Genomic DNA, 27,961 nt, shown 5'->3' with positions numbered 1-27,961 from the left:
GGTATCAATAATACACGGACACTGCTTGCGACTTGGTAAAAAATGGCCACAGCAGCCCTTTATTGCCTATTGTTTACACACTAACACAAGGGGGCGCCGTCCAACGGGCGTCCCCAACATTTAACAATAGGTAATACCATAATAATAATAATACAGTACGTAATACAATACGTAACCCTGGGTAGGCCCGGTCCAGAAACCACCTTCCACCACCAAAACATGATCCCTGGCCGCAACACACACCGGGCCGGAGATGAGGTATGAATCACCTACGGATCAATACCCCCCACTTTGCAGGACCCATGCCTGCAAGATCCTTGTAACCGGAGCCAATATATCCTACAAGTGACTCTCCAATCAAATAACATTATCCGTTAAACCGCCTCTGGACCAGACCTACCCCCGCCACAGAACAGGCCACGTGACACCTTGCGTGGCCTGGACCCCCACACACCCAACGCTTGCTCCCCCAACTTGCAAGCCAAACCAACCATTAAAACCTTTCCATCTATCACTTAAACTCTGAGCATCCCATATATGCACCATCCAGCGTACCCAGTCCACCTTACTGCACCGCACTCCCCTGATCCTTGGTGGCAGGAGCCACCGGGTCCCTCTGACGGCCACTCAGGCCCACCATGCCACAAGCTCCCAAACTATACCGGAATCCACACCATGCCCCGCTGGCCTTATTATAACCAATTAAATGCAGTACCGACTGTACCATCGTCCTCCCCAGTACCGACCAAAGAACCACTGTACAGTCACCCTGTACAGTCAGTCCTCCTCCTGTCTCCAGCTGAATTAAACCACCACTGGGGTTGAGATACAACAACAGGATGACACTCACACTGCTTATGCTACTGGGTCACTTCGCACCCCAAACCTAGTTCTCCCAGGAAACCGCTAAAGTGAAACCCCGCTGTAAAACGACTGCAATCCATAGCCTTGAAATTTCCCCTACAGCTGACCTTGCAGCTTCCCCAGAGCCAAATATCACTACTGGTCTCCCCTGACCGATTTATTCCGCCATCACACCCTCTGACAACAACAGAGGCTCGAGCTGTCTTCCCCAGAAAATCCCAAAATCTTCCCACATACTCAACTACCACACTAATGGACCTTCTTCATCCGAAATCAAGCCCACTTAATTTCAACGAGGCCCACACGGCCTAACGGAACCATGCTCCACCCCAAAATTAACACGGCCTCAAAAAACAAAACAACCGCAACCATCGCCCTGTACCCCTTACTGAGTCGAAGATATTGAAGCATTACCTTCGATGCCAAGGTCCCAAACAACACCTCCAACCATAATGCATAGTCCGCTTGCCTCTGCAAACTGGACCACGACAAGCTCCCTGTACTACAATGCCCACCGGAAAATTGCAGCCACACCACTGGCCCGATTGACTCCATATGCAACTATGGGCATCAGGAGACACAACTTTACCAAACACCATGTCCGGGCCTTTCGATCTCAAGGAAAACCTTGGGACACGCAACCCCCTTTGAGCTCTCATATTACACCCCAAGATAAATTAAAACCTTGGCCACACCATAGTATCCGCTCAAAGCCGACCACCGTGGGGCGTACCACCATTTTCCCGTAACGCACAACTGCACCTTCAAACCAAATACCTTCGTGCCGTGAGACCGGAGCACCACGACTCCCTAAGCAAACCCTTACCCAGATGCCCATACCTACCACCGGGCCAAGCATTCCTTTTTTTTTTTTTTTTTAAATTGTATATGAATATTAAATAGACTCCACCAGCCCACAGGAGTCCACCCATGCAAAACACCCAATAATACCAGATGGCCCTAAGCTATCCGACTTACACTCTATGCACCACAAGTACCCAATCCTCTAGTCCAAACCATAACTCGCATAGTCCCCACCCGTAATCACGGCTGTCTGAAGAACTCCATTATTCCGTCCGCAGCCCACCATTGCTGATTAACCGAGTTCACCCACAGCAGCCCAAAGCTGCCCAGCACCTACATTAACACCAATTCAGTCACGCTGGACTCAACATTCCTCCCAGCACCAACCCTCCACAATGGGATAACATGCTGACTAGCCACAAATTAACCCCATGTTACCATTGATGCGGTTGCAAACCTACAAACCCATTACAGCAACCAACACTTCACCTTCTCCTACATTTCCGCTCTCCTTTATTCACTTATCCACAGCAACCCTCGCGCCATACCGGGGCCCCGCACCTACACATCACTCACAAAAACCCCCTGAAAACTCCTCGAACACACCGTACTGCGGGACCCCTCGCCCCTTTACCTTACCCACCATAATTCATCCAATAAGAACCACCATGCATCAGAAGATTAATAATGAAACACCCCAGCAAACCTTCAATAACTGCGCCGTCTCACCCGCTCACATGTGCCGCAATCATCAGCACCCTTAACCAAGTCTCACAAGACCTAAACTGTGGTAAACGCCGAACCTCGCGATCCCCAACCTGCAACTGTAACCACCGGACCTGACGCCACCTGCACCCTCACAACCCCGCTGCCATGAGACCACCCCGTCCGTAACTCTGCCCCTGGCCTCCAGAACAACCAACCGACCTATGAACTAACCACATGCTCCAAACCCCCCCAGCTGCTACCCATATCTCCAGACACTACTCCACTACAGCGACTGTCCCCCCACCACTACAAAAAGGCTGAAACTTAAATTGATTACCGCGCCAGGCTTCCTCCAGAGGACGCCCTCAGATCAGCCGTCACCGTCCTTTTCGCCAGTCGTCCGTCGCTGATCCCGGGACAGTCCCTCAAGCTGCAGGCACCGAATGCCCGCCGGGTTCGCCCCCTGACGCCAGGAGCACCGTGTCCACATGCCCTGTTTGGGCCGATTGTCGCCTCCACAATGCTGGGCGCTCCCCTCCTGGGGGAAGCCGCTACTGATGAGAGCTGCACCCTTGTCCCAATGCCTGCTCCAGGATAGACAGCAGGCCTCCTGTCTCCTCCTCGTCGCCACCTGCTGCGCCCAGTCCTCCGGTCCCGATGATCCAGCCACACAGGGGAGGTGACCCTGCAGGAGCCTCCTGTCTCCTCCTCGCCGCCGCCTACTGCGCCCAGTCCTCCGGTCCCGATAATCCAGCCACACAGGTGAGGTGACCCTGCAGGCGCCTCCTGTCTCCTCCTCGCCGCCGCCTTCTGCGCCCAGTCCTCCAGTCCCAATAATCCAAGCCACACAGGTGAGGTGACCCTGTAGACAGCCGTCCTCCGCCCCCCCGCGGAGGGAGGGGGGGTGTTGTCCATCCACCGCCGCTGGGCGCGCTCCCTGCCGGGAGCGGCCGCATCGCTCAAAGGATCCAGCCTGAGGCCTCACACCGGAAGTAGGCCCCCGGGCTGGACATGCCCCCTTTTCGGCCGTCGCGGCCCTGCAGGAGATTCCTCCCGACAGCCAGAGCGGGCGCTGCAAGCTACCGCTGCCCACCCAGCTGCGGAGGGTCCCCACGGGAGTGGGGGCTCTCACGTTGTCCTCCTCACCCCCACCTTCCCCAAAAGACCCCGGCGAGTCCTGAAACTGCCAGCACTACAGCAAAGAGGGGGGGGGAGGGGAAGGTGCCGAGGAGACACCCAGGCAGCCTGGGTGTAGGACTGCACTACCTGGGCGCCCTGCACCGCCATGCTGACCAGATCCGAGGATTCCTCAGGACATCATGATGGAGGTTCCCCAGCCCGTCCAAGCTGCAGATCTGCGATGTCCGGATCCATCATGCTGGATGTCATGATGGAAGTTCCCCAGCCCGTCCAAGCTGTCATCCAGGAAATGCAAGAGGAGGTAATGGACTCCCACCTCCTATTATATACACCATGAAGCTCCCTCCTTTCCTTCCACCACACTCCACCCCCTAACCAATCACCTTCTTTTCCTCATTCCTAAACGAACCAACACTGTTTAACCCCATCAACTCCCTACCCTCCGGGCTGTCATGTCGCCCCTACACCCTATGGGTTCCATGGCTTTCTGTACCTTTATCAGAGGCTGTTTCACTAGTCACCACATTTCTCAGCTCAATCTTCAATTCATTTCTTAGTCTAAAGATAGAAAGCAAGAAAATATTAAAACAAATATCTGCATATGGACTAAATAACATCTTTAAAATCTATTTTAACATATTTAATCAACTTTTTATGTTAAACTTTGTTTATGTGGATGATATTTTTTGTCCATGACCAAATCTGAATTCCAAGAAGTCATGAAATACTACAGCTTTAATACTGATCACTAGAGCTGGCCAAACATATCAGATGGATGTACACTATACATATGTCATGGACAACGAACACAGCTGCATTTTTGTTGATGCCATTTTGAATGCACCGTGATGAGATCTTGAGAACATTGTTGTGCCATTCATCCACAACCATCACCTCATGTTGCAGCATGAAAAATGCACGGCCCAATGTTGCAAGGATCTTTACACAATTCCTGGAAGCTAAAAACATCCCAGTTCTTGCACGGCCAGCATATTCACTGGACAGGTCTTCCACTGAGCATGTTTGGGATGCTCTGGATCAGAGTAATTGATAGCCCATTCACATGCTTGCCAATATCCATAAACTCCGCACAACCATTGAAGAGGAGTGGGTCAACACTCCATAGGCCACAATCAACAACATTATCAACTCTATGCAAAGGAGATGTGTTGTACTGAGAGAGGCAAATGGTGGCCACAACAAATACTAACTGGTTTTCGGACCTTCCCACACAGACCCTCCCAATACTGTAAAACTGCACATTTTAGAGTGGCCTTTTATTGTGGCCAGGGCAAGGCACTTCCCTGCACAGTTAGCTTATCTCATATACTGTACAAGTGAATGAACAAAAGAGAAATATAAATGAAATCAATAGGTGATGCGACCAACATTTTACCTTCAAAACAACATCAAAGATACACTTGCACACAGTCAGGAGTTTTGTAGGATTATAGTTGGGTGTATGAATAACCAGTTATACCAAACAGGTGATAATGACCATCGTTTCATATGTCATTAACTGAATCAAGGACAACTTTGTAGGTGGTTGAAAAGTGGATGAGGAACAGCGAATCTCTGTAAGGCTAACTTCACCTGTCCTGTAATCTTTTCTGTTTTTGCATCTGTTTGGAAAATGCAAATTCTAGAAATAATGGATCCGTTAGCGGTTGCATTGACTGTAAAGATGACGGATCTGTCCAAACTTGTCATCCGTTATGTGCAAATTTGTCAGCCATACATTGTTTTTGATCAACAAAAAGTCCTGAGTGCAGAATCCAAATACGGATGGGTAACGGATCCATTAAAGCATAATGGGAGTCTAAGGGCAACAGTAAAGCATCCATTAGCCTATCTGTTATCGGATCAGTTGAACTACACTGCACATGCATAGAACCCATCACTATGCAATAAAGTTTTGAAGTTCAATCTCTAGGTGACCATGTGAACAGAAGTCCTTTGTGACAAGTAGTTTTCTGTGACTTCTCTACAATGAAGCAAAGTAGGTAGTAAAAATTGTGTGTTTTCTTTCTTTGATCAGTGCTTAAGCAAATGTTTTGTTAACCCCTTCAAAACTGGAGACATACATATGTTGCAGGCGGGGGACAGACCACGGCAGGGGGGCTGCTCGAGATGCTCGGATCCGGGGTCGTGGCGGTGGCTCGAGGGGAAGCCGGACGCAGGCCTAAGCACCCATCCGTTGCTCGCAAGTGAAAAGGGGGGTTATTTACAGGGGAGAGTTTTGTCAGTGACGCCACCCGTGGGTTGCGGTGATTGTTGGTGACACCGCCGCTGGCTTTGTTATGGGGTGCCATGGGCTGATGGAGCGGGGCAGCAGGATGGTATCCCCTCCATGGGTAGGGCAGGTGTTGTCCCGGGGCCCAGTTGTCGGTGAGGCAGAGTGATCGGGCGCAGTCTGCGGGGATGGACCAGATGGTACCGATGTACTCACTGTTTTGAATAAAGTCACACAGAGTCCAGATAGTAAACCAACTGCCGGTAACCAGTAGCCTCCGGAGGGGTGTGCTCGGGTCCCGCACACCGCTGAACAGAACAGGGACCCTTCCTCCTACACTTTGAGTTGCTGTCTTGTGTGTTGACTAGTCCGCATGAAACAGGGAAGTCCACTCCCGGTGACTATTCTGTGGGAGCTGTGGCCCGCGAGAACTGACCCGTGGGATTTTAGCAGGCACTTGCAGACGCCTTATTCCCCTTGTTGGGCTTCCGTCTCACTCTATCTGGGCTGTTAGTGGGACAAGACTGGAAATCTTGTCCCCTGCTGGTTAATTGGAAAGGTGCTTGCAGCTGTCCTCACCCTAGGGTCCAAGTACCCCAACTGTGCACGGCCTCCGGACTGGATTCTCGCTGTCGGCACCGGCGGGCTACAACCGTGCCCCGGTTTACTTAAGGTCTCCCTTGACCGGATCTCCGTCGCCTGTGGCCCTGCTCTGCCGTCTGCCACCTAGTCAGCTCAAGTAGTCCAATAGTCCGGGAGCTACAACCCCCGACTACTACTTCACTCCTCTCACTTCCACTGTCCAAACTTAACTGTCTTGTTCCCTCCCCTTGACACCTCAGGACCCCTAGGTGGGCGTCATCATCTGCCTGGCCCCACCCACTGGTGTGTCCCTATTGTCCTGGGGGTGTGACTAGGCTTTTGTGGCTGGTGTTATGTACCTGTGTGGGGTTGTGTTGGAGGGCCAAGGAGGAGCGAATCCTGCACCTGGAAGAGGGGTGCAGTCATCTGTGACAACCTGATTTTGTCAGGGCGTCACACATATATGCATACCTCCCAACTTTGAAAGATCAGAAAGGACACATTTTGACCACACCTCTAGCCACACCCATTTGGCAGTAAGGTATGTTCAGCAAATGCCCCGGACTGTTTTCATACATTCATAGTCGTATCAGCAAAAACGTTCTCATATTTATATAAGCATCACTATATGACGTTGATGTATTGTGCGTGTAAGGCCGTGTTCGCATGTTGCAGAAATCTAGTGTTTTTTGTTTCCTGACGCTGTCCGCACCAAATTATACAATAATAATCTTCTCTGATCATTACTTTTTTGCTGCATTTCTTATGCCTTTCCTCCATTATTTCATGTGTTTTTGGTGCAGATGTGAGTCTGCGTTTTTAAGCGTTTGTATTGTTTTTACTGCAGTTTTCTCCATGTATTTTTTTAAGCTCCATATAGAAACCTCTAGAGAGAAAAAAGCACCAAAATTGCAGAGTTCAGCGGCGTCTTTTCATGATATCACATCCACTTTGCTTGGACATTTAAACACTGCAGAATTTACGTTGTATGTGAACATGGACTAAATGTCCACGCAAAGTGGATGTGGTGTCATTAACTCTCTGCCCTTGGTGCAACTAAAATATAAAATTATGTTTTTGCCATTTTTTTTCTCCTATCTTTATAGTACTTTTATAGGAAGAAAATAATCTGACTTCTTCCTTCACCTACATGGAGATGCAGTATACATCTATCTATATCTCTATGTAACTGAATAATATGCTTCTGGCTTCTCTGCCTGCAATACAGGTCAAGATTACCAAATTCTACAACACCCCTCAGTACAAGCAATGGCTCAATGGTAGAGCTGCTGCCAATAGACAAGGAGCTCACAAACTCTGTGGGAACAGAGCAGAGAATTTAATTTATGCACTGCTCTTGAGTTAAGTTATACACTGAACTGAAAGGAGGAGTTGGGACAGAAGCAATAAACAGTGGGACTGCGGGAGGGAGCCCTCAAATCGGGACAGTACCGCTGAATGGGAGTAGGTTGGGAGGTTTTTGTATGTCTAAAGTCATGTACCTGTCTTGGATGTGGCTCACACGCTTATCTCAGATGTTTACCTGCACATGCAGGCTGTTTTAAGTAGCCATCAACTGCCATAGGCCTCCAACACACATCCGTTAAACACGTGCGTGTTTGTTCCGTTTCCGTATATACCGGAGACACGGACAAACATGCACCAATGTTAATATATGTTTGAGGTCACACGTGCGTTATTCCATAATGTCCGTATATCCGTGATCCGTATGTGTTTCCGTTTTTCACGGAAGCATGTCCGTTTTCTGCACGGAGCACGCACACATGGACCCAATGAAAGTCTATGGGTATGTGCGCACACGTTAGTAAACACGTATGTATCTCCGTATGCTCCGTGTACGTTTTGTGCTTTTTTTCTAGCGATGTAGGTCATTCTTTCTTTTTCTGTGTATATCGGTCAATTTCCCTCAGTCTGTCGGTCGGTCCCTCTGTCTTGTCTGTCCCTCTCTCTCTCTCTGTCCATGTCGGTCAATCTCCCCCCTCTCTCATACTCACCGTTCCCCGATCACCGGTGCGGCGCTGCACAGCTGTTAAAAAAACTCCGGCGGCTTTTACTATTTTGAAAAAGCCGGCCGCTCATTAATCAATCTCGTATTCCCTGCTTTCCCCACCCACCGGCGCCTATGATTGGTTGCAGTGAGACACGCCCCCACGCTGAGTGACAGCTGACTCACTGCAACGAATCACAGCCGCCGGTGGGCGTGTCAATATCGAGCAGGAAAATAAATAAATAATTAATTGTAAAAAAAAATGACGTGCGGTTCCCCTCATTTAGATACCAGCCAGGGTAAAGTCAAATGGCTGAAAGCTGTTATTCTCAGGATGGGGATCCCCACATTATGGGGAGACCCCCAGCCTAACAATATCAGCCAGCAGCCGCCCAGAATAGCCGCATCCATTAGATGCGACAGTTCTGGGACTCTACCCGGCTCTTCCTGATTTGTCCTGGTGCGTTGGCAATCGGGGTAATAAGGATTTAATGACAGCAGCCCATAGCTGCCACTAAGTCCAAGATTAATCATGTCAGGCGTCTCCCCGAGATACCTTCCATGATTAATCTGTAAGTTACAATAAATAAACACATACACCCGAAGAAATCCTTTATTTGGAATAATAAACACTAACAAATATCCTCGTTCACCACTTTATTAAGCCCGAAAAAGCCATCCATGTCCGGCGTAATCCACGGAGGTCCCGCGTCGCTTCCAGCTCTGCTACATGAAGGTGACAGGAGCAGCAGAAGAACCCCGCCGCTCCTGCCAGATCCACACAGCAACTGAGGTGAGCCGCGCGATCAGCTGCGCAGTCACTCAGGTTACGCGCAGCCACCGCTGGATCCTCCAACTGTGACTGCAAGACGCCCGAGTGACAGCGATGAAGTCACAGGTGACTTGCGGTCACGGGTGGGTGACTCCAGCTAGCCGCGGGTAACCTGAGTGACGGCAGCGCTAATCACGCTGCTCACTTCAGTAACTCAGGTGATTAGCGGTCATCGGTGAGTCCTTCATGGGTGACCGCTAATCAGGACGCGACACACAGACAGAGCCGCGGTACGACAGAGAAGTCGGGTACAGTTCACCCGAGTAATTCTCTATGCGTGACTCTGTCTGCTGTCAGCGGGTATGCATCAACGACATTTTGCATCACACACGTACCATTTCACACGGACAAAACAATCACATGTCAGTTACGTATCTCACGCACACACGGACATTCCACACGCACACGCGGTTAGCATACACCATTCACACGGATGCCACACGTACCATAAAAACCGACATAAAAACGGATCATGACCCTGAAAAACTGCCCGTATTACACGTGCATGCTTTTCACGGATGTGTGTTTCAGGCCATAAAAGGCATGGGTTTTGATATTATTAACTACTAGCTGTACTACCTGGCTTTGCCCGGTTTAATAACTGTTAACAAAATGGAATGTATTAACAAAAATTTATTCTGCACACAAAAAAACACAAAACAAATATATAGAAATGTAATTATTAAAAGGCAAAAATTAAGCTAATAGAAGCATTTCACAACATATATTTCAACACCACAGATATTCCACAAAGATTTAACTAAGTAATGTGCTCCGTCTGTCTCTTTCCAGGTCTATCTCTTTCCAGGTCTGTCTCATTCCCAGTCTGTCTCTTTCCCCGTCTATCTCTTTCCCCGGCTGTCTCTTTCCTTGTCTGCCTTTCTCTGTCTGTCTCTTTTTTTGTCTGTCTCTATCTCTCTGTTTCTTTCCCCATCTGTCTCTTTCTAGGTCTGTCTCTTTCCCAGGTCTGTCTCTTTCCTCGTCTGTCTCCCCGTCTCTTTGTCTGGCTCTTTCCCAGTCTGCTTGTCTCTGTATGTCTCTTTTTTTGTCTGTCTCTATTTCTCTGTCTCTTTCCCCGTCTGTCTCTATCAAGGTCTGTGTCATTCCCCATTTATCTTTGTCTGTCTCTCTGGCTGTCTCCTCCTTCCCTGTCTACCTGTTTCTGTCCCTGTCTGCATGTCTGTCTGTCTCTTTCCCCATCTGTCTGTTTCCCCATCTGTCTCTTTCCCCATCTGTCTCTTTCCAGGTCAGTCTCTTTCCAGGTCTGTCTCTTTCCAGGTCTGTCTCTTTCCAGGTCTGTCTCTGTTTGTCTCTTTCCAGGTCTGTCTCTTTCCAGGTCTGTCTCTGTCTCTTTCCCCGTCTGTCTCTTTCACTGTCTGTCTCTGTCTGTCTCTTTCCCCATCTGTCTCTTTCCTCATCTGTCTCTTTCCAGGTCTGTCTCTTTCCAGGTCTGTCTCTTTCCAGGTCTGTCTCGGTCTGTCTCTTTCCAGGTCTGTCTCTTTCCAGGTCTGTCTCTGTCTCTTTCCCCATCTGTCTCTGTCTGTCTCTTTCACCGTTTGTCTCTGTCTGTCTCTTTCCCTGTCTGTCTCTGTCTGTCTCTCTGTCTGTCTATCTCTTTGTCTGTCTCTGTCTGTCTCTCTCTATCTGTCTCCCCACCGACATCTTATTACCTCACATATAAGCTTCTTATACTATGAATGTCTTTTGTTCCTATAGCAACTAATCACAGCTCCTACTAATAACCTGTATTTCCAGACTCCATTTACTTTAATGGAGGCATGTTTTTTGGAGAGTAACTGTAAAGCGCGGGGTTAAATTTTCCTGTCAAAACATAGTCTATGACATTCCCTGGGTCACATGAGGTGTCTGTGCAAAATTTCGTGATTGTAAATGCGACGTTGCGGATACACTTTTCGTTTCACTTTTTCCCCATTATGTAGATAGGGGCAAAATTGATTGGTAAATTGGAACGCGCGGGGTTAAAATTTCACCTCACAACATAGCCTATGACACTCTCGGGGTCCAGACGTGTGAGTGTGCAAAGTTTTGTGGCTGTAACTGTGACAGTGCAGATACCAATCTCGGACATACATACAGTACATACACACATTCAACTTTATATATTAGATTTAAATACCACAAGTAATCATTGACTGCAGCAATTCACACGCAAGGAGAAAGGACGGGACTCAGCACCAATTCCAGGATAGGAAAAATATAAATCCAACGAAAAATATATAAAAGTGTAGAAACTTTATTCAACGATTAAAAATCCAAGAAAAACATCATCGGTTCCATGAAAACATCATGGCTTGACGCGTTTCGGACAGTTGGAATGTAGATAAGTCCTTAATCATAAGCTTTCCCATCCTTTCTCCTTGCTATTGCCTCTACGGACCTGCCTGTCCGGTGGACATCCTGCATCCCGTTCTTTTTCCTTGCTATTGCCTCTACGAACCTGCCTGTCTGGTGGACATCCTGCATCCCGTCCTTTCTCCTTGCTATTGCCTCTACGGACCTGCCTGTCCAGTGGACATCCTGCATCCCATCTGAACTGAGCGGATACATATATGGGTGAGCTGAATTTTCCTTTCAACAATTCACACGCCCCTGCAGGGATGCACTTAAAATGAATCAATCACGTCTTTTCTGGTACATGCATTTGTCTGCCATATAGGCACTATAGTACAAACATTTGTCAGCCATTTTACCCAACAGAAGTTACTGAAAACATTGACTTTTCTGGTCTTCATGGTCAATTTTGGGCCGTGAGCGGGCACAGAAAGTATGATATGCAGGCTCTGGAAAAAACATTTGTCACTGAACATCTACGGGTCCGCAAAACCTTTGCTCCATGGAATAACTCTTTGAAGAAGGAGAGGCTTATTTTTTAAAATAAATTATTAATTACATCATGAGACACGGGAGCTGAAGGTGTGAACATATGACACACATAACCATTTGTTTTCATTTTAAAATTCCAATTACTATCTTTTTGTGCGCAGAATCAACAATGTCGTTGCCAGCATCTGTCCCCCAAAAAATAAGGCTAGTAACACGCCAAAGCAGGCGCCTTGAAATTGAGGGAAATCCTACCGTTTGCACTTTTGGCCCTAACCTAATATTTTCGTTTGGATAATGGTAAATTCAATGTTTCTCATATTTTTATACATCACAGCCTTCTTCAGAAGAAAGCAAAGGAAAAAAGCAATGGTGGAAGAGGCCAAAGTAACAAGGACTGCGAGTATCGTTCTGGTTGATATATGTTTGCGCAATCATTTAAAACGTGGCTAATATTATTTGGGGATACAGACAGAACCGTCCAGTCAGATCAGCATTGATGAACAAGCAGGAAACTCTCAGAGATGTTGGGTTGGTTGACGTGGCTGCAAAAGACATTTGGACATTTTAGTGCACATCCAGGGCTGTATTTTGCCTTCATGCTGCCCTAGGCACTTTAAGTGGTCGCGCCCCTTAGTGACAACGTAAAACTGAGTTTTCGCACCAGACATCTGTTTAAGGCAGATCTACTCTGTAGCACACTTTAAAAAGTATCAATAAGAAACGACCCCCCCCCCCCAATGGGGATCACCACAGGCACATCAAAACATAGCATGAGTATAAAATATTCCCACCACATCGTCCCCACTTATATACTGTGACTGTGACACTGCCCCTAATAAACACCACACTGCCCTCCCTTATAAACTACTGTATATGCACCACACCTTCCTCGATTATGAAATATGATCTGTACATTGTGAGGAGGGAGCAGCATGATGTGAGGACAATGTGCCATGCATGCTGCCCCCTCTTCACAATGTCCCATGCATGCTGCCCCCTCCTCACAATGTCCCATGCATGCTGCCCCCTCCTCACAATGTCCCATGCATGCTGCCTCCTCCTCACAATGTCCCATGCATGTTGCCCCCTCCTCACTCCTCACAATGTCCCATGCATGCTGCCCCCTCCTCACAATGTCCCATGCATGCTGCTCCCTCGTCACAATGTCCCATGCATGCTGCTCCCTCCTCACAATGTCCCATGCTTGCTGCCCCCTCCTCACAATGTCCCATGCATGCTGCCCCCTTCTCACAATGTCCCATGAATGCTGCCCCCTCCTCACAATGTCCCTTGCATGCTGCCCCCTCCTCACAATGTCCCATGCATGCTGCCCCCTCCTCACAATGTCCCTTGCATGCTGCCCCCTTCTCACAATGTCCCATGCTTGCTGCCCCCTCCTCACAGTGTCCCATGCATGCTGCCCCCTCCTCACAATGTCCCATGCATGCTGCCCCCTCCTCACAATGTCCCATGCATGCTGCTCCCTCATCACAATGTCCCTTGCATGCTGCCCCCTCCTCACAATGTCCCTTGCATGCTGCCCCCTCCTCACAATATCCCATGCATGCTGCCCCCTCCTCACAATGTCCCATGCATGCTGCCCCCTCCTCACAATGTCCCATGCATGCTTCCCCCTCCTCACAATGTCCCATGCATGCTGCTCTCTCCTCACAATGTCCCATGCATGCTGCCCCCTCTTCACAATGTCCCATGCATGCTGCTCCCTCCTCACAATGTCCCATGCATGCTGCCCCTCCTCACAATGTCCCATGCATGCTGCTCCCTCCTCACAATGTCCCATGAATGCTGCTCCCTCCTCACAATGTCTCATGCATGCTGCCCCCTCCTCACAATGTCTCATGTATGCTGCTCCCGCCTCACAATGTCCCATGCATGCTGCTCCCTCCTCACAATGTCCCATGCATGCTGCTCCCTCCTCACAATGCCCCATGCATGCTGCTCCCTCCGCACAATGTCTCATGCTTGATGCTCCCTCCTCACAATGTCCCATGCATGCTGCTCCTTCCTCACAATGTCCCATGCATGCTGCTCCCTCCTCACAATGTCTCATGCATGCTTCCCCCTCCTCACAATGTCCCATGCATGCTGCCCCCTCCTCAGTGTCCCATGCATGCTGCCCCCTTCTCACAATGTCCTATGCATGCTGTCCCTCTTCATGAGCTCCTAATGCTGCCTTCCTCTTTTCCATAATGAGACCTTCATGTTGCCCCACTCATGCTAAGACCACCACACTAACGCTTATGCTGAGACCCCCCCCCACACACACACTACCCCACTCTTGATATTGACTCCCCTACATTGCTCCACTCCATACTGATCCCACACATGCTGCCCCTTCTTCACAATGAGCTCCCAATGCTGCCCCCTCTTATTCTGAGTCCTTACACTCCCCCCACCCAATCGATTTTGTCATTGCACTATCCCTCATCCCTTGTCCTCTGTCTCTAGCATTAGCCCCTCTCTCCCACTCCCCCAGCATCAGCCTCTCTCCCCCCCAGCATCAGCCTCTATCTTCCCTCAGCATCAGCCTCTCTTCCCCAGTCTCAGCCTTTGCCTCCCCCCAGCCTCAGCCTGCCCCAGTCTCCGCCTCAGCCTCCCTCCAGCCTCCCTCCAGTCTCAGCCTCAGCCTCCCTCAAGTCTCAGCCTCAGCCTCCCTCCAGTCTCAGCCTCAGCCTCCCTCCAGCCTCCCCCCAGTCTCTGCCTCTGCCTCCCTCCAGCCTCCCCCCAGTCTCAGCCTCTGCCTCCCTCCAGTCTCTGCCTCTGCCTCCCTCCAGCCTCCCCCCAGTCTCTGCCTCTGCCTCCCTCCAGCCTCCCCCCAGTCTCAGCCTCTGCCTCCCTCCAGCCTCCCCCCAGTCTCTGCCTCTGCCTCCCTCCAGCCTCCCCCCAGTCTCTGCCTCTGCCTCCCTCCAGCCTCCCCCCAGTCTCTGCCTCTGCCTCCCTCCAGCCTCCCCCCAGTCTCTGCCTCTGCCTCCCTCCAGCCTCCCCCCAGTCTCAGCCTCTGCCTCTCTCCAGCCTCCCCCCAGTCTCAGCCTCTGCCTCCCTCCAGCCTCCCCCCAGTCTCTGCCTCTGCCTCCCTCCAGCCTCCCCCCAGTCTCTGCCTCTGCCTCCCTCCAGCCTCCCCCAGTCTCTGCCTCTGCCTCCCTCCAGCCTCCCCACAGTCTCAGCCTCTGCCTCCCTCCAGCCTCCCCCCAGTCTCTGCCTCTGCCTCTCTCCAGCCTCCCCCCAGTCTCTGCCTCTGCCTCCCTCCAGCCTCCCCCCAGTCTCTGCCTCTCTCCAGCCTCCCCCCAGTCTCTGCCTCTGCCTCTCTCCAGCCTCCCCCCAGTCTCAGCCTCTGCCTCTCTCCAGCCTCCCCCCAGTCTCAGCCTCTGTCTCCCTCCAGCCTCTTCCCAGTCTCTGCCTCTGCCTCCCTCCAGCCTCCCCCCAGTCTCTGCCTCTGCCTCCCTCCAGCCTCCCCCAGTCTCAGCCTCTGCCTCCCTCCAGCCTCCCCTCAGTCTCAGCCTCTGCCTCCCTCCAGTCTCAGCCTCTGCCTCCCTCCAACCTCCCCCCAGTCTCAGCCTCTGCCTCTCTCCAGTCTCAGCCTCTGCCTCCCTCCAGCCTCCCCCCAGTCTCAGCCTCTGCCTCCCTCCAGTCTCAGCCTCTGCCTCCCTCCAGTCTCTGCCTCTGCCTCCCTCCAGTCTCTGCCTCCCTCCAGCCTCCCCCCAGTCTCTGCCTCTGCCTTCCTCCAGCCTCCCCCCAGTCTCAGCCTCTGCCTCCCTCCAGCCTCCCCCCAGTCTCTGCCTCTGCCTCCCTCCAGCCTCCCCCTAGTCTCAGCCTCTACCTCTCTCCAGCCTCCCCCCAGTCTCAGCCTCTGCCTCCCTCCAGCCTCCCCCCAGTCTCTGCCTCTGCCTCCCTCCAGCCTCCCCCAGTCTCAGCCTCTGCCTCCCTCCAGCCTCCCCACAGTCTCAGCCTCTGCCTCCCTCCAGTCTCAGCCTCTGCCTCCCTCCAGCCTCTCCCCAGTCTCAGCCTCTGCCTCTCTCCAGTCTCAGCCTCTGCCTCCCTCCAGCCTCCCCCCAGTCTCAGCCTCTGCCTCCCTCCAGCCTCCCCCCAGTCTCAGCCTCTGCCTCCCTCCAGTATCTGCCTTTGCCGCCTCCCCCCCCCCCGCATGCACAGATCTCCGGTCTGCATTAGAGACACTCCCACGCTCCTTATGAATCCACTTACCTGCTCCAGTGCCCGCCGCTATCTTCCTGGCTCACGTGAGTATCCTCTTCTGACACCGGCTTCCATCACGGCGTCCTCCGCGGCGTCCTGCTGTGAGCTCTGCATGTGACGTCCACACAGCAGTGGACGCAGCACAGAGGAAGGAGCTGATTGGCGCGCGCCTGTGACCCCGGAAGTGCAGGCGCCGGCAGTTCCGGGGTCAATCAGCTCCCTGTGCTCGGCGGCCACAAAAAAAAAATGTAAAAAAAAAAAAAAAAAATTTTTTTTTTTTTTTTTGCTGCCAGAAGGTGCCGCCCCTCACAATCTGCCGCCCTAGGCACCGGACCACGGGTGCCTAATGGTAAATACGGCCCTGTGCACATCTGATATTTTCGGGGATTGTTTTCCAACTTAAAATGCCTGCTATGTTTATTTAAATAACATTAGCTTTGGTGGGTCACGTATGTGCTGATTTGCATTCTGGTACAGCACAGCTGTTAAAAACTGGTAATGACAAAGTCTGAATCTTGCATATCTCCCACTTATTTTACTTCCTAATCAGATGGGTGGGCAGAAGTAAATATAGCCCACTAAATTCATAGAAAAATAGAAGAAGGGCAGCACTCTTCGGTTATGTGGGACTGTTTGATTTTCCGATGCTGACAGGTGAAACAGACATGAGGGAATGGAGGGAGGGGAGCACAAGGACGACGGTACCGTTTCACACCTCTAGGGGTGCTTTCACGGGTCCATACCAAATTATTATACTACCTCCTAAATAGGTAAGCAGTGCTGTGCACATTCTTTCTAATTATATTTTAAATATAGCCCACTGGTCACATGGAGCTGTTCTGCAATGTAACACACTAGTTTCTCCAGCTGGCAGTTTGACTAGCCTCTTTTTAATGTATTTATTGTGTGGAAATGTTTAAATGTATGTAAGGATGCTTTACACGCTTCGACATTGCTAGCGATGTCGCGCGCGATAGCACCCGCCCCCGTCGTTCATGCGACATGTGGTGATCGCTGCCGTAGCGAACATTATCGCTACGGCAGCGTCACACGCACATATCTGTTCAGCGACGTCGCTGTGGTCGCCGAACAATCTCTCCTTCAAGGGGGAGGTGCGTTCGGCGTCACAGCGACGTCATTAAACGGCCGCCCAATAGAAGAGGAGGGGAGGAGATGAGCGTCCGGAACATGCCGCCCACCTCCTTCCTTCCTCCTTTCCAATGGACGCAGGTAAGGAGATGTTCATTGTTCCTGTGGTGTCTCACACAGCGATGTGTGATGCCGCAGGAACGACGAAGAACCTGCGGACTGAAACACCAACGACATTATGATTAGGAGCGACGTGTCAACGATCAACGATTTTTGCCGTTTTTGAGATCGTTGATCGTCGCTCCTAGCTGTCACGCGCTGCGATGTCGCTAACGGCACCGGATGTGCGTCACAAACACCGTGACCCCGATGATATATCGTTAGCGATGTCGCAGCGTGTAAAGCACCCTTAAGTGTTTGCTAATATTTTTGCAAAAAAGGAATTGCTTGCCTTCTTTGACGGGGCACACTAATCTCCGCCAGTAAGGGTGAGGAATCTGAAGATCCTGAAATAAATAACGAGCTCCTCATCCAGCTGGTGGAGGAAAGGGTGTGCCTCTGGGATGCAGCGCATGCCAAACATGCCTACCATAACCATACCCGTCGACTTTGGGAGGAAATCCACACCCAGATCAACAGGTGATGGATTGAACTGAAGCAAGAGCAGAGGAGGCAAAGTGGTAAATATGAATACTCAGCAAAGCTCACATTTGACAAAAGCCTTTTTTTGGGGGGGAACAAAATGTGTGTTGGAGGGTGGGCGAGGGCGATCATTAAATTTCTTTAAACTATAACACAACATTGTACTCCCATCAAATGCTGAAGTGGTGCTTGAATTTGTCTGTCAAATCATTTTTTAATTTTTTAATTTTAAACATTCCTCTTCATATGTAGGTTCCCGAGTCTTAACACAGAGGCATTCCATTTGGGACCAATTTATGAAGGACTTGTGAGAAGAGAAGCAGACCACAAGTGGTACGGCACCAACAACACAAGCAGAATATTGTTATGCAAAGTCTTTATGTTTTCTGGAGCGCCGCGCCGAACTACATGGGCGAGCAGTCTGTTAAATGTTATCAACTCTGTTTGGTTTGTGAAGAGGTTTCAAGTATGGTGTGTTTGCCTATTTTACCCTCTGGTCAAATCAGCTTATTTTTTTGGGATTGGACAAACGCAACAAGGCTGCCCTTGCCTGCTGTGTTGTCTGAGCCAACTTTACCTTTTTGTGTGTATCTTGCATTTTCAGAACAATTTTCACATTAATGGGGATTGAGTCAACTGTGTTTGACTAAATCTAGTTGCCGTTTATGTTTTGGTCAGATGCTGTTGTGCGAAAATCATGAACTAAGTTTTTTGGGGCTGATTGATTTGGAATATTATTTTGCATGCTAACACTTTTTTTTGTTTGCTTATTAAAACAGAACCACTTTAAGTACTGCAACCCCTGAAGTCCCTCCTGTATCGGACCCCCAGGAAACTGAGGATCAGCCTCCTTTTGTCCTTGAAGCGGTCTCAAGTGAAAGCCTGTGTCCCCAACCTGCATTCAGATGCTTTTAAGGATACCGCAAGGCTCATACGCAATGCCTTGCTGGTAATGGATGAAAATCCCCTTGGGTTGAAGGCAGAATTGCAGGAACTGAAGCAAAGTCTGGATGGTGCTGGGCCGTCAATTCCACCTTTACCTAATTTGATTTTCCTCCAAACTATGAGCCCTTGGAGTTATACGTTGACTCCTGAGCAGCAGCAAAAGTTGCGTGAGAAATTTTTAAAGGAACAGTCAGAATACATATGCAGCCCAACAACCCATCCCCCGTCTCAGCACCATCCACCACCCCAGCAACATCCCTCATCCCAGCAACATCCCCCTTTCTAGCACCATCCCCCAGCCCAGCATTATCTTACGACCAAGAATCATTCTCCGTCCCCGCAATATCACCCATCACACCACCATTTCCTAACACAGCACTATCGCCCAACATAGCACCAAGACCCAAAACAGCACTATCACACCTACCACTCTTCCCTCCACAAACACTTTCCACATTCCTCTGCCTCTTATCCCTCCTCTCACCAATATTCCCGCTCTTATTTACACCTTTGCTCTAATCCCTCTGGCCACCATGTGCAGACAGTTGGAACGCCTCTGCCAAGACACTCTTCCCATGCTCCTCCACCCCCCACTCAGTCACTTTCTCCTAACCTCCAGTACCAGGCAACCTCACCAACTTTTAGCTCTTGTCCTTCACCAAAATCCACTAGTTTTGCTTCCCTTCTTCACTCTCCTCAACCGTTTCCTATTCTGTCACATTTAATCACACTCACTACCCCCTTCCTATCCTGTCTCGCCACCTACCATATGGATTCCCACACGTCTTCCAATCTTTCTCAGTCACCCTGGGTAGACAACCATGATCGAGGACAGATGTGTGGAACTGTAGGGCGACAAGAAGTCCAAGGTGACATCCAGCAGCTTGCAGGTAGCCCTCCAGAACCAAGACGTGAACTGAATGCCTTTATCAGACACAATATGGTGAGGTAAACCATGCAGGTGGAAAATTGGGTGAATGAAGTATTCAGCGAATACTGGACCAGAAAGAAGGCAATGATATGTGCCATTTTAGAGAACCTATCCACTAGCAACCAGATGACAGAGCAACCTGAGGACCTTGGAAGGTCGGTGATGAAGTCCATAGATATGTGCAGCTAAGGAGCAGACAGCACCAGTAAGGGAAGTAGTCACCCAATAGTAAGCTTCTTAAGGGTCTTGTTGCAGGCACATGAGGGACAAGCCATAACAAGCTCCAAGACGTCTTGATGCAGTGTTGGCCAGCAGTCCGGCATGGCTGGTCAATGGAGGAATGGCATTACTGAAGAACACGCTTCCTGTCTGGTTCTGCGATGAACGTCTTTCCAGAAGGAACTTGAGACATGTCTACTGGAGCCAACGTGAGCATCATTGATGGCTCAATAATGTGTTTAGGCTCCCCCTCCTGGTTGGCCGACATAAAAGACCTTGAGAGTGCATCTGCCTTGACGTTCTTTTTGGCTGTCCAAAATGGAAAACAAAGTCAACCCGGATGAAGAACAGCAACCATCGGGCTCAATTTGTGTGTTCAATTTCTGTGCCAACTGTAAGTAGGCCAATTTTTTGTGGTTTGTGTAAATGACTACAGGATGCACCGCCCCCTCCAGTAGGTATCACCACCCTTCCAGAGCTATCTTGATTACCAATAATTCTCGGTCACCAATCGAGTAATTACGCTTAAAGGCATAGAAGGCTCTGGAAAAAAAATTGCAGGTTGCCATCTTACAGGAATCTAATTTCTGTGTGAGTGTGGTGCCCTGGACTAGCCAGGTCGTCACAGGTACTACAACACACACCCCCACCCCGAGACAGGCACATCAGCCAGACACAAAATCCTTGTTGCCTCCCTCCAGGGGCTGAAGTCCACACCAGGTGGGATGGAGCCAGGCGGTTGGCCCCACCCACTGAGGAGTTCACAGTCCTGGAGGCGGAAAAAGAAAACGAGTTCAGTTAGGGAAGTGGAAAAGAGAGGAGTGAAGGTGGTGAAGGAGTAAACTGACCGTGTCCGGGTGTGTGGCCCGGGCACTAGGAGCAAGGTTGGCAGACGGTGGTTGCCGTCTGCAGGAGAGGCAGATCAATGCGGAACCGTAGGACTGGATTCGGGCGGTGGCCCGCCGGTACCGAACCAGGGAGCGAAGTGAAGCCAGCAAGTAGTGGAAATTCCTTTCCTGATCCAGCAACACGTCCGAGATAGATGTGAATTAAAAATTCATTTTATTGAAAAATTGTTAAAAACACCAATCATCAGAATGACATCCAAAAAAATTTTTTCTTTAAAAAGAAAGCGTCTTACGCGTTTCTGGCCATTGTGGCCCTTAGTCATAGACATATGTTACCCAAATGAAACACATAATATATAGAAGAAAAAAAACAAAAAAAAAAAAACAAAAAAAAAAAACACACCTCTTCACTTCCCAGAATGCTACATCCGGTCAAACATACACAGGTTAACCCAATTATGTCAGTAAGGCAGCAGCCTAATACATTGCAAAAAGGAGATCTTCCTGAATCAATTTAACCCTTTGGGATGTGCCAAATATAATTCATTAAATTCCATAAGATCCCATACAGGAAAAATTTATATCCATTAATCTCCATGGATTGACACTTTTCAAAGAAATGGATCAATTATGAATAATGATTACAAGCATAAGCATACCTGTATGCAATAAATACCGAAAGCATTCAGAACAATAATCAATATATATACATTAAATCACTTTTGATATTCATGCCCATTGGCATGCAGGTATTGTATGTCAAAATCCACCTGGCTTCCCTGTCCCGCAGTATCTGAATACGATCTCCACCTCTTCTAGGGGCTGGAATCTGTTCCACAGCATTCACTTTAAAGGAACTAACATCCCCATTGTGATTATATAAAAAACTAGAAGGTGGCCCGATTCTACGCATCGGGTATTCTAGAATTTACGTATTGTGTAGTTCATGTATGATTTTTGTTATATATATATATAATGTTGTTGTGTGTAGTTACCAAGTGTTTGTGTAGGGGCTGTACATGTTCTGGGTGTTGTCTGGGTGTGACAGGGGGTGAGAGCGGTGTTGTATGTGTGTTGCGTGTGTTGCGTTGTTTGTGGAGCGCTGTGTGTCTGTAGCGTTGTGTGTGTGTTGCGCGGTTTGTGTGTGTGTGGTGTGTTTTGGGGGGAGGTATGTTTTGTGCAATGTGTGTGTTGTGCGGTATGTGCGTATATTTCTGTGTGCCGCGGTGTTTGTGTGTTGGGTGCTGTGTGTGCGCAGCGTTGTCTGTGTGTGTGGGTGTCTGTGTAGGGCAGTTGTTTGTGGTTCCCAGTGTGTGTGTGTGTGTGTGTGTGTGATGTGTGGTGTGTGGTGTGTTGTGCAGTGCGCGCGCGTGTGTGTGTGTGTGTGTTTTGGGGGGAGGTGCGCACTTCCAAACGTGCTCCATCCCCCATGCAGCGCACTCCCCATCGTGCTCCATCCCCCATGCAGCGCACTCCCCATCGTGCTCCATCCTCTATGCTGCGCACCCCCCATCGTGCTCCATCTCCCATGCTGCGCACTCCCAAACGTGCTCCATCCGCCATGCTGCGCACTCCCAAACGTGCTCCATCCGCCATGCTGCGCACTCCCAAACGTGCTCCATCCGCCATACTCCGCACTCCCCATCGTGCTCCATCCCCCATGCAGCGCACTCCCCATCGTGCTCCATCAGCCTCTACCAGCATCAGACTCTCTCATTCCAGCCTCCCCCAGCATCAGCCTCCGCCAGCATCAGCCTCTTTCCTTCCAGCCTCCTCCAGCATCAGCCTCCCTATCCCAGCCTTCCCGAGGATCAGCCTCTCTCCTCCCAGCTTCCGTCTTCCCAGCCTTCCCCAGCATCAGCTTTCCCCTCCCAGCCTCCCTCAGCATCAGCCTTCCACAGCATCAGCGTCTCTACTCCCAGCCTCAGCCTCTCTCCTTCCAGCCTCCCCTAGCATCAGCCTCTCTCTTTCCAGCTTCCCTCAGCATCAGCCTCCCCTTCCCAGCCTTCCCGAGGATCAGCCTCTCTCCTCCCAGCCTCCTTCCTCCCAGCCTCTCTCAGCATCAGCCTTCCGCTCCCAGTCTCCCACAGCATCAGCCTCCCCAAGCATCAGCCTCCACCAGCTTCAGCCTCTCTCCTTACAGCCTCCCCTAGCATCAGCCTCCCGTTCCCAGCCTTCCCCAGGTTCAGCCTCTCTCCTCCCAGCCTCCTTCCTCCCAGCCTCATTCCTCGCAGCCTCCCTTTCCCAGCCTCCCTCAGCATCAGCCTTCCGCTCCCAGTCTCCCTCAGCATCAGCCTCCCCAAGCATCAGCCTCCACCAGCATCAGCCTCTTTCTTTCCAGCCTCCCCCAGCATCAGCCTCACTCCTTCCAGCCTCCATCAGCATCAGCCTCCCGTTCCCAGCCTTCCCTAGGATCAGCCTCTCTCCTCCCAGCCTCCTTCCTCCCAGCCTCCCTCAGCATCAGCCTTCTCCTCCCAGTCTCCCGCAGCATCAGCCTCCCCAAGCATCAGCCTCCACCAGCATTAGCCTCTCTCCTTCCAGCCTCCCCCAGCATCAGCCTACCTAAGCATCAGCCTCCACCAGCATCAGCCTCCCTCGTCCCAGCCTCCCTCAGCATCAGTCTCCCCCTCCCAGCCTCCCCCATCATCAGCCTCTCTCCTCCCAGCCTTCCCCATGATCAGCCTCTCTGCTCCCAGCCTCCTCCAGCACGCCGTGCTCCTCTGCCGACACTCACACACCCGATCGCATCCACTCACACACACCCGATCGCATCCACTCACACACACCCGATCGCATCCACTCACACACACCCGATCGCATCCACTCACACACACCCGATCGCATCCACTCACACACACCCGATCGCATCCACTCACACACACAGACACTGACGATATCGCACATACGCGCTGATACTCACAACATCCGGAGATACGACATGCCTCTGGCCATGTGATCCTCCGTCAGGTCCTGGAAGATCACAACAGCACAGTGTCGAGGCCGAGAAGCAAGCGATATCGCCGGATGCTGTGAGTATGTGGATGCGATGTGTGTGTGAGGTGTGTGTGAGGTGTGTGTGAGAGTGAGTGCGATCTGATGTGTGTGTGTATGCGTGTGTGTGTGCTGTTATGTTTGTGCGTGTGGAAGTGCCGCCGCTGCAGGACCTTTATTTACTGGTAACTATGCAAGCATGGTTACCAGCACAACACGTCCCCCGCTTTCACGGGAGCCCACACCAGCATACGGCGGCGGCGAACGCTGATGTGGGCTCCCGTTGGTGAGGGGGGAAAGGGGGGGGGAGTACAGTACTCACTTCGGATTCGTGGCTACGTGACCGTGTCAGTTCGGGCAATGCGGGGGGCGGGGGGGGCGAGAGCTAACGTCTATTGCGTGAGGGGGGCGGGGCGTGGCGTGGGCGACTTGCCAATGCCTGCAGGGTGCCGGGGCGAGAGGCCAATCTGTGGGGGGGGGCAGAGCCTGGGCGAGCGGCTGGCCAATCCGTGTGGGGGCGCAGCCGGGGCGAGAGGCCAATCCGTGTGGGGGGGCGGGGCCATGGCGAACCCAGCGGCCAATCAGCTTTGTGTCACCGTAAGGACATGTCACGGTGACACTGTCACCGTGACACAATTTTGGAGCATGACAGACAGACAGACAGACAGAATAAGGCAATTATATATATAGATGCTGTGAAGCCCCTGACAAGTTCCTAGAGGCGGGATTCATAATATCATATAAATGTTCCCCAATGCGTCTCCTTAAAGTGCGGCTTGTGGAGCCTACATACTGTTTGCGACATTTTTCGCAAGTTATAACATAAACGCAGTGATCTGAACTGCAGTTGATGAAAGAATTAATTTTATAGCGTTTCCCAGTAGTGGAATTAACACTCTCTTTGGTATTATACATATGAGAGCATGTCCCACACTGCTTTTTGCCGCACTTACAGGAGCCACATGTAGGTAACCAGTTTTTTATTGAACTGCATGCAGGTTTTGCCAGATATGCATCACTAGGAGAGATGAGACTGCCAATAGTAGGGGCACGTCTAGAAACAAATCTACAACCTGTGTCCAGAATATTTTTAAGAGTTTTATCCACAGATAAAATAGGTAAAAACTTGCGTACAATCTCAGTAATTTTCCAAAAGCTATTACTATATTGGGTAGAAAATACTGGAACACTGTTCTGATTTGTTTTTTCCATAGGAATTTTCTGCTTCAAATAGTGTGCTCTGGATTCAAGATTTACTTTAGTCTTGGCTCTATCAATCATTGCTCTATCATAACCCCTATGCCGCAGTCTACCATCAATGACCTCGCATTCTCTTATATAGGCTGTCTCAGTACTGCAAGATCTCCTGGCCCTAACATATTCCCCCACAGGTATATTCCTTACTATATGCTTAGGATGGTGGCTAGTAGCATAAAGAAGGGAGTTCCCTGATGCATCTTTCCTGTAGAGCTCAGAGTTAACTCGTTTGTTCACTGAGTCACCAACAAGAGTGAGATCTAAGAAGGAAATAGACTCCCGCTGGCTACAAGAAACAAATTTCAGATTGAACATGTTAGAATTAATGTACTTAAAAAACTCTGGTATGGCCGCTTCACACCCACGCCATATTATCAAAATATCGTCTATGAAGCGACCATACCAGAATATATCTGAAAGAAAAGGGTTCCAAGAGTTGTAAATGAACTGCTTCTCCCACCAATTCATGTAAATATTGGCTAGCGATGGTGAGAATTTTGCCCCCATGCTACAGCCACAGATCTGGATGTAAAACTGATTCAAAAAAATAAAATAATTATTTTTGAGCAAAAAAGAAATTATATCCAAAATAAATTCTTGTAATTCTTCCGAATAGCTTGTACAAACCAGCATCTGTTCCTGTAATGCAATTAAAGCCAAATTGTGGGGTATAGACGAATACAAAGCAGTAACATCACTACTTATCCATGAGTAACCTTCTTGCCATTCAATTTCCCGCATTACAGTAAGAACATGTTTAGAGTCCCTGATGTATGCTGGAGAAGACTTCATAAGGGGCTGGAGTCTCTCATCCAGCCATGTTCCGATGTTTTCAAACAGGGACCCTATTCCAGACACGATTGGCCTAAAGGGTGGAGGAAAAACACCCTTATGGGTCTTTGGAAGTGCATGGAATAAAGGGATCCTAGATGTTTCAGGCACCATATACTCCAATTGTTTCTCAGTTAATAATCCCATGTCTGCACCTCTCTGCAGTAATAGTTGTAAGTCTGTCCGTATTCCAATAGTTGGATCACTATCAACTTTGCGGTATGTCCGTTCATCATTTAACATAAGCTGTAATTGTCCTTCATAGAGGCCACGGTCCAAGATCACCACTGAGCCGCCTTTATCTGAGTTTTTAATAATGATTCTATCGTTGGATTTTAATTTATTCAAGGCTGTTCGTTCCTGGACGGTCATGTTGTCATTATCCAGGATTCCACTATTAACCGCATGCAGCTTTTTAAGCTCCTCGAACACCACATGCTGATAATCATCCATGGCAGGAGATCTTGAAGCCAAAGGATAAAACTGCGGATTTGGCACTCTACTGGAAAAATCAGTGTCAGTTATTAAATCTAGATCTTCCCCACTGTTGGTACTCAATGATTCCAAATTCTGCAAAGTAACCTGCTCCATAAACATTAAATTCTCAAATTGATTTGGGAACAACCTTCTCTCACTAGTATCATGATCTTCTGTTGCTGGCTGAAAAAAATGTTTCTTTATAGTCAATTGCCTGACGAATTTATTCACGTCTTTGAAGGTGGAATATAAATCAAAGTTCCTACTTGGCACAAAATTCAGGCCTCTCCTGAGTACATTGGTTTCATCCTCAGAAAGAATAGTAGCTGATAAATTGAGAACTGTGAATTCATTGCCATTTTTCACTTGCGATTCCTGAACGAATAACCATGAGTTTTTATTTGGTTTATGTTTCCTCCCCGACCTCCTTGTTGGTTTCTGTTTTTTTTGGCTCCTTGGCCTAAAAAATTATTATTACTGCTGTTACGTTCTGACGTCCCGGCCAGGGGTTCAGGATCTGATTCTCCCTCAGTGGTGTCTAATTCTGTAGAAGAAAAACTCACCCGTGATTCACGCCGGTTTAATCTGTAGTCATCCGAGCTGTTCCTTAGTATAGACTTTGGATTTCTCATAGCTCTGATATCCCGCCACGTGTACACCTCATTATTGTCATAGTCTCTCCTATCACGGGTGAATTTTCGTCGTTTAGTTTCCGTGATGTCATTTTCTAATTTCTCAAGTCGTTCAAAAACATCCTTTTTAAGCTTTGTATACGAGGAATCATCCTTATATTTCACAAGCGATGCATCCAGTTCTTTGATCTCCTCCTCCAGAGTTATGATCCTGGATTGTTCTCTCTCCACTATGAGCTTCATTAATTTAGTGGAGCACTCTGATAGAATTGCATTCCATGACACCAAAAATTCTGAATCAAACATAAAAGTAGGTTGTTTTTTAATACGCAAGCCCCGAGGTATCATAGAATTCTCAATGTATTTTTGCAACGTCATGCAATCCCACCAGGTGCGCACCCTGGAGGACATAGATTTCTCCATTTTCTGCATGCATTCTTTTAAATCCACAGGTTCAACACCAGCAGTGGAATAGTCCATTGAAAAAATGGCAGCCGCCCTGTTGAGTCTGTCAGTATTGTCTGGATTAAATAGGGCCATTTTGTGCTGAAAAGGTGAAGAGGATTTTTTTCCAAAATGTTTTTTTTTTTTTTTTTTTTTTTTCCCTTCTTTTTAAAAAACCATTAACTGTGCATATATATACCTAGGAGCCGGTAAATAGATTAAAGTCCAGATAGAAGAAAATTCTCCATCATCCTTATTCAGGAAAATAATGTCCAAGGGGAGCAAGAAACGAACACAATTGGTAAGAAAGGAAAGTTTTTTTCAGCTCACCCGTAGTATTATTTCACCTGGCTCCAGGACCCAGAACGGTGCAGGGATATGAATTCCGTGTTCAGGAATATAAAGCAGCAAGTAGTGGAAATTCCTTT

At 49.4% G+C, this 27,961-nt stretch overlaps 1 protein-coding gene across 1 annotated transcript in view; it reads right to left on the bottom strand.

Annotated features, from left to right (window-relative positions):
* The window catches only part of C3H6orf118 (chromosome 3 C6orf118 homolog), a 582,436-nt gene that overhangs the window by 296,799 nt on the left and 257,676 nt on the right, over window positions 1–27,961 (bottom strand). Inside the window, exon 5 of the mRNA XM_075339774.1 lies at window positions 4,010–4,074. Within this exon, the coding sequence (XP_075195889.1) occupies window positions 4,010–4,074 (65 nt within the window). The remainder of the gene's footprint in view (window positions 1–4,009; window positions 4,075–27,961) is intronic.

The sequence above is a fragment of the Anomaloglossus baeobatrachus genome, chromosome 3 (assembly GCF_048569485.1).
Source record: "Anomaloglossus baeobatrachus isolate aAnoBae1 chromosome 3, aAnoBae1.hap1, whole genome shotgun sequence".
Lineage (NCBI taxonomy): Eukaryota > Metazoa > Chordata > Amphibia > Anura > Aromobatidae > Anomaloglossus > Anomaloglossus baeobatrachus.
This window is presented reverse-complemented; position numbering and strand designations above follow the sequence as displayed.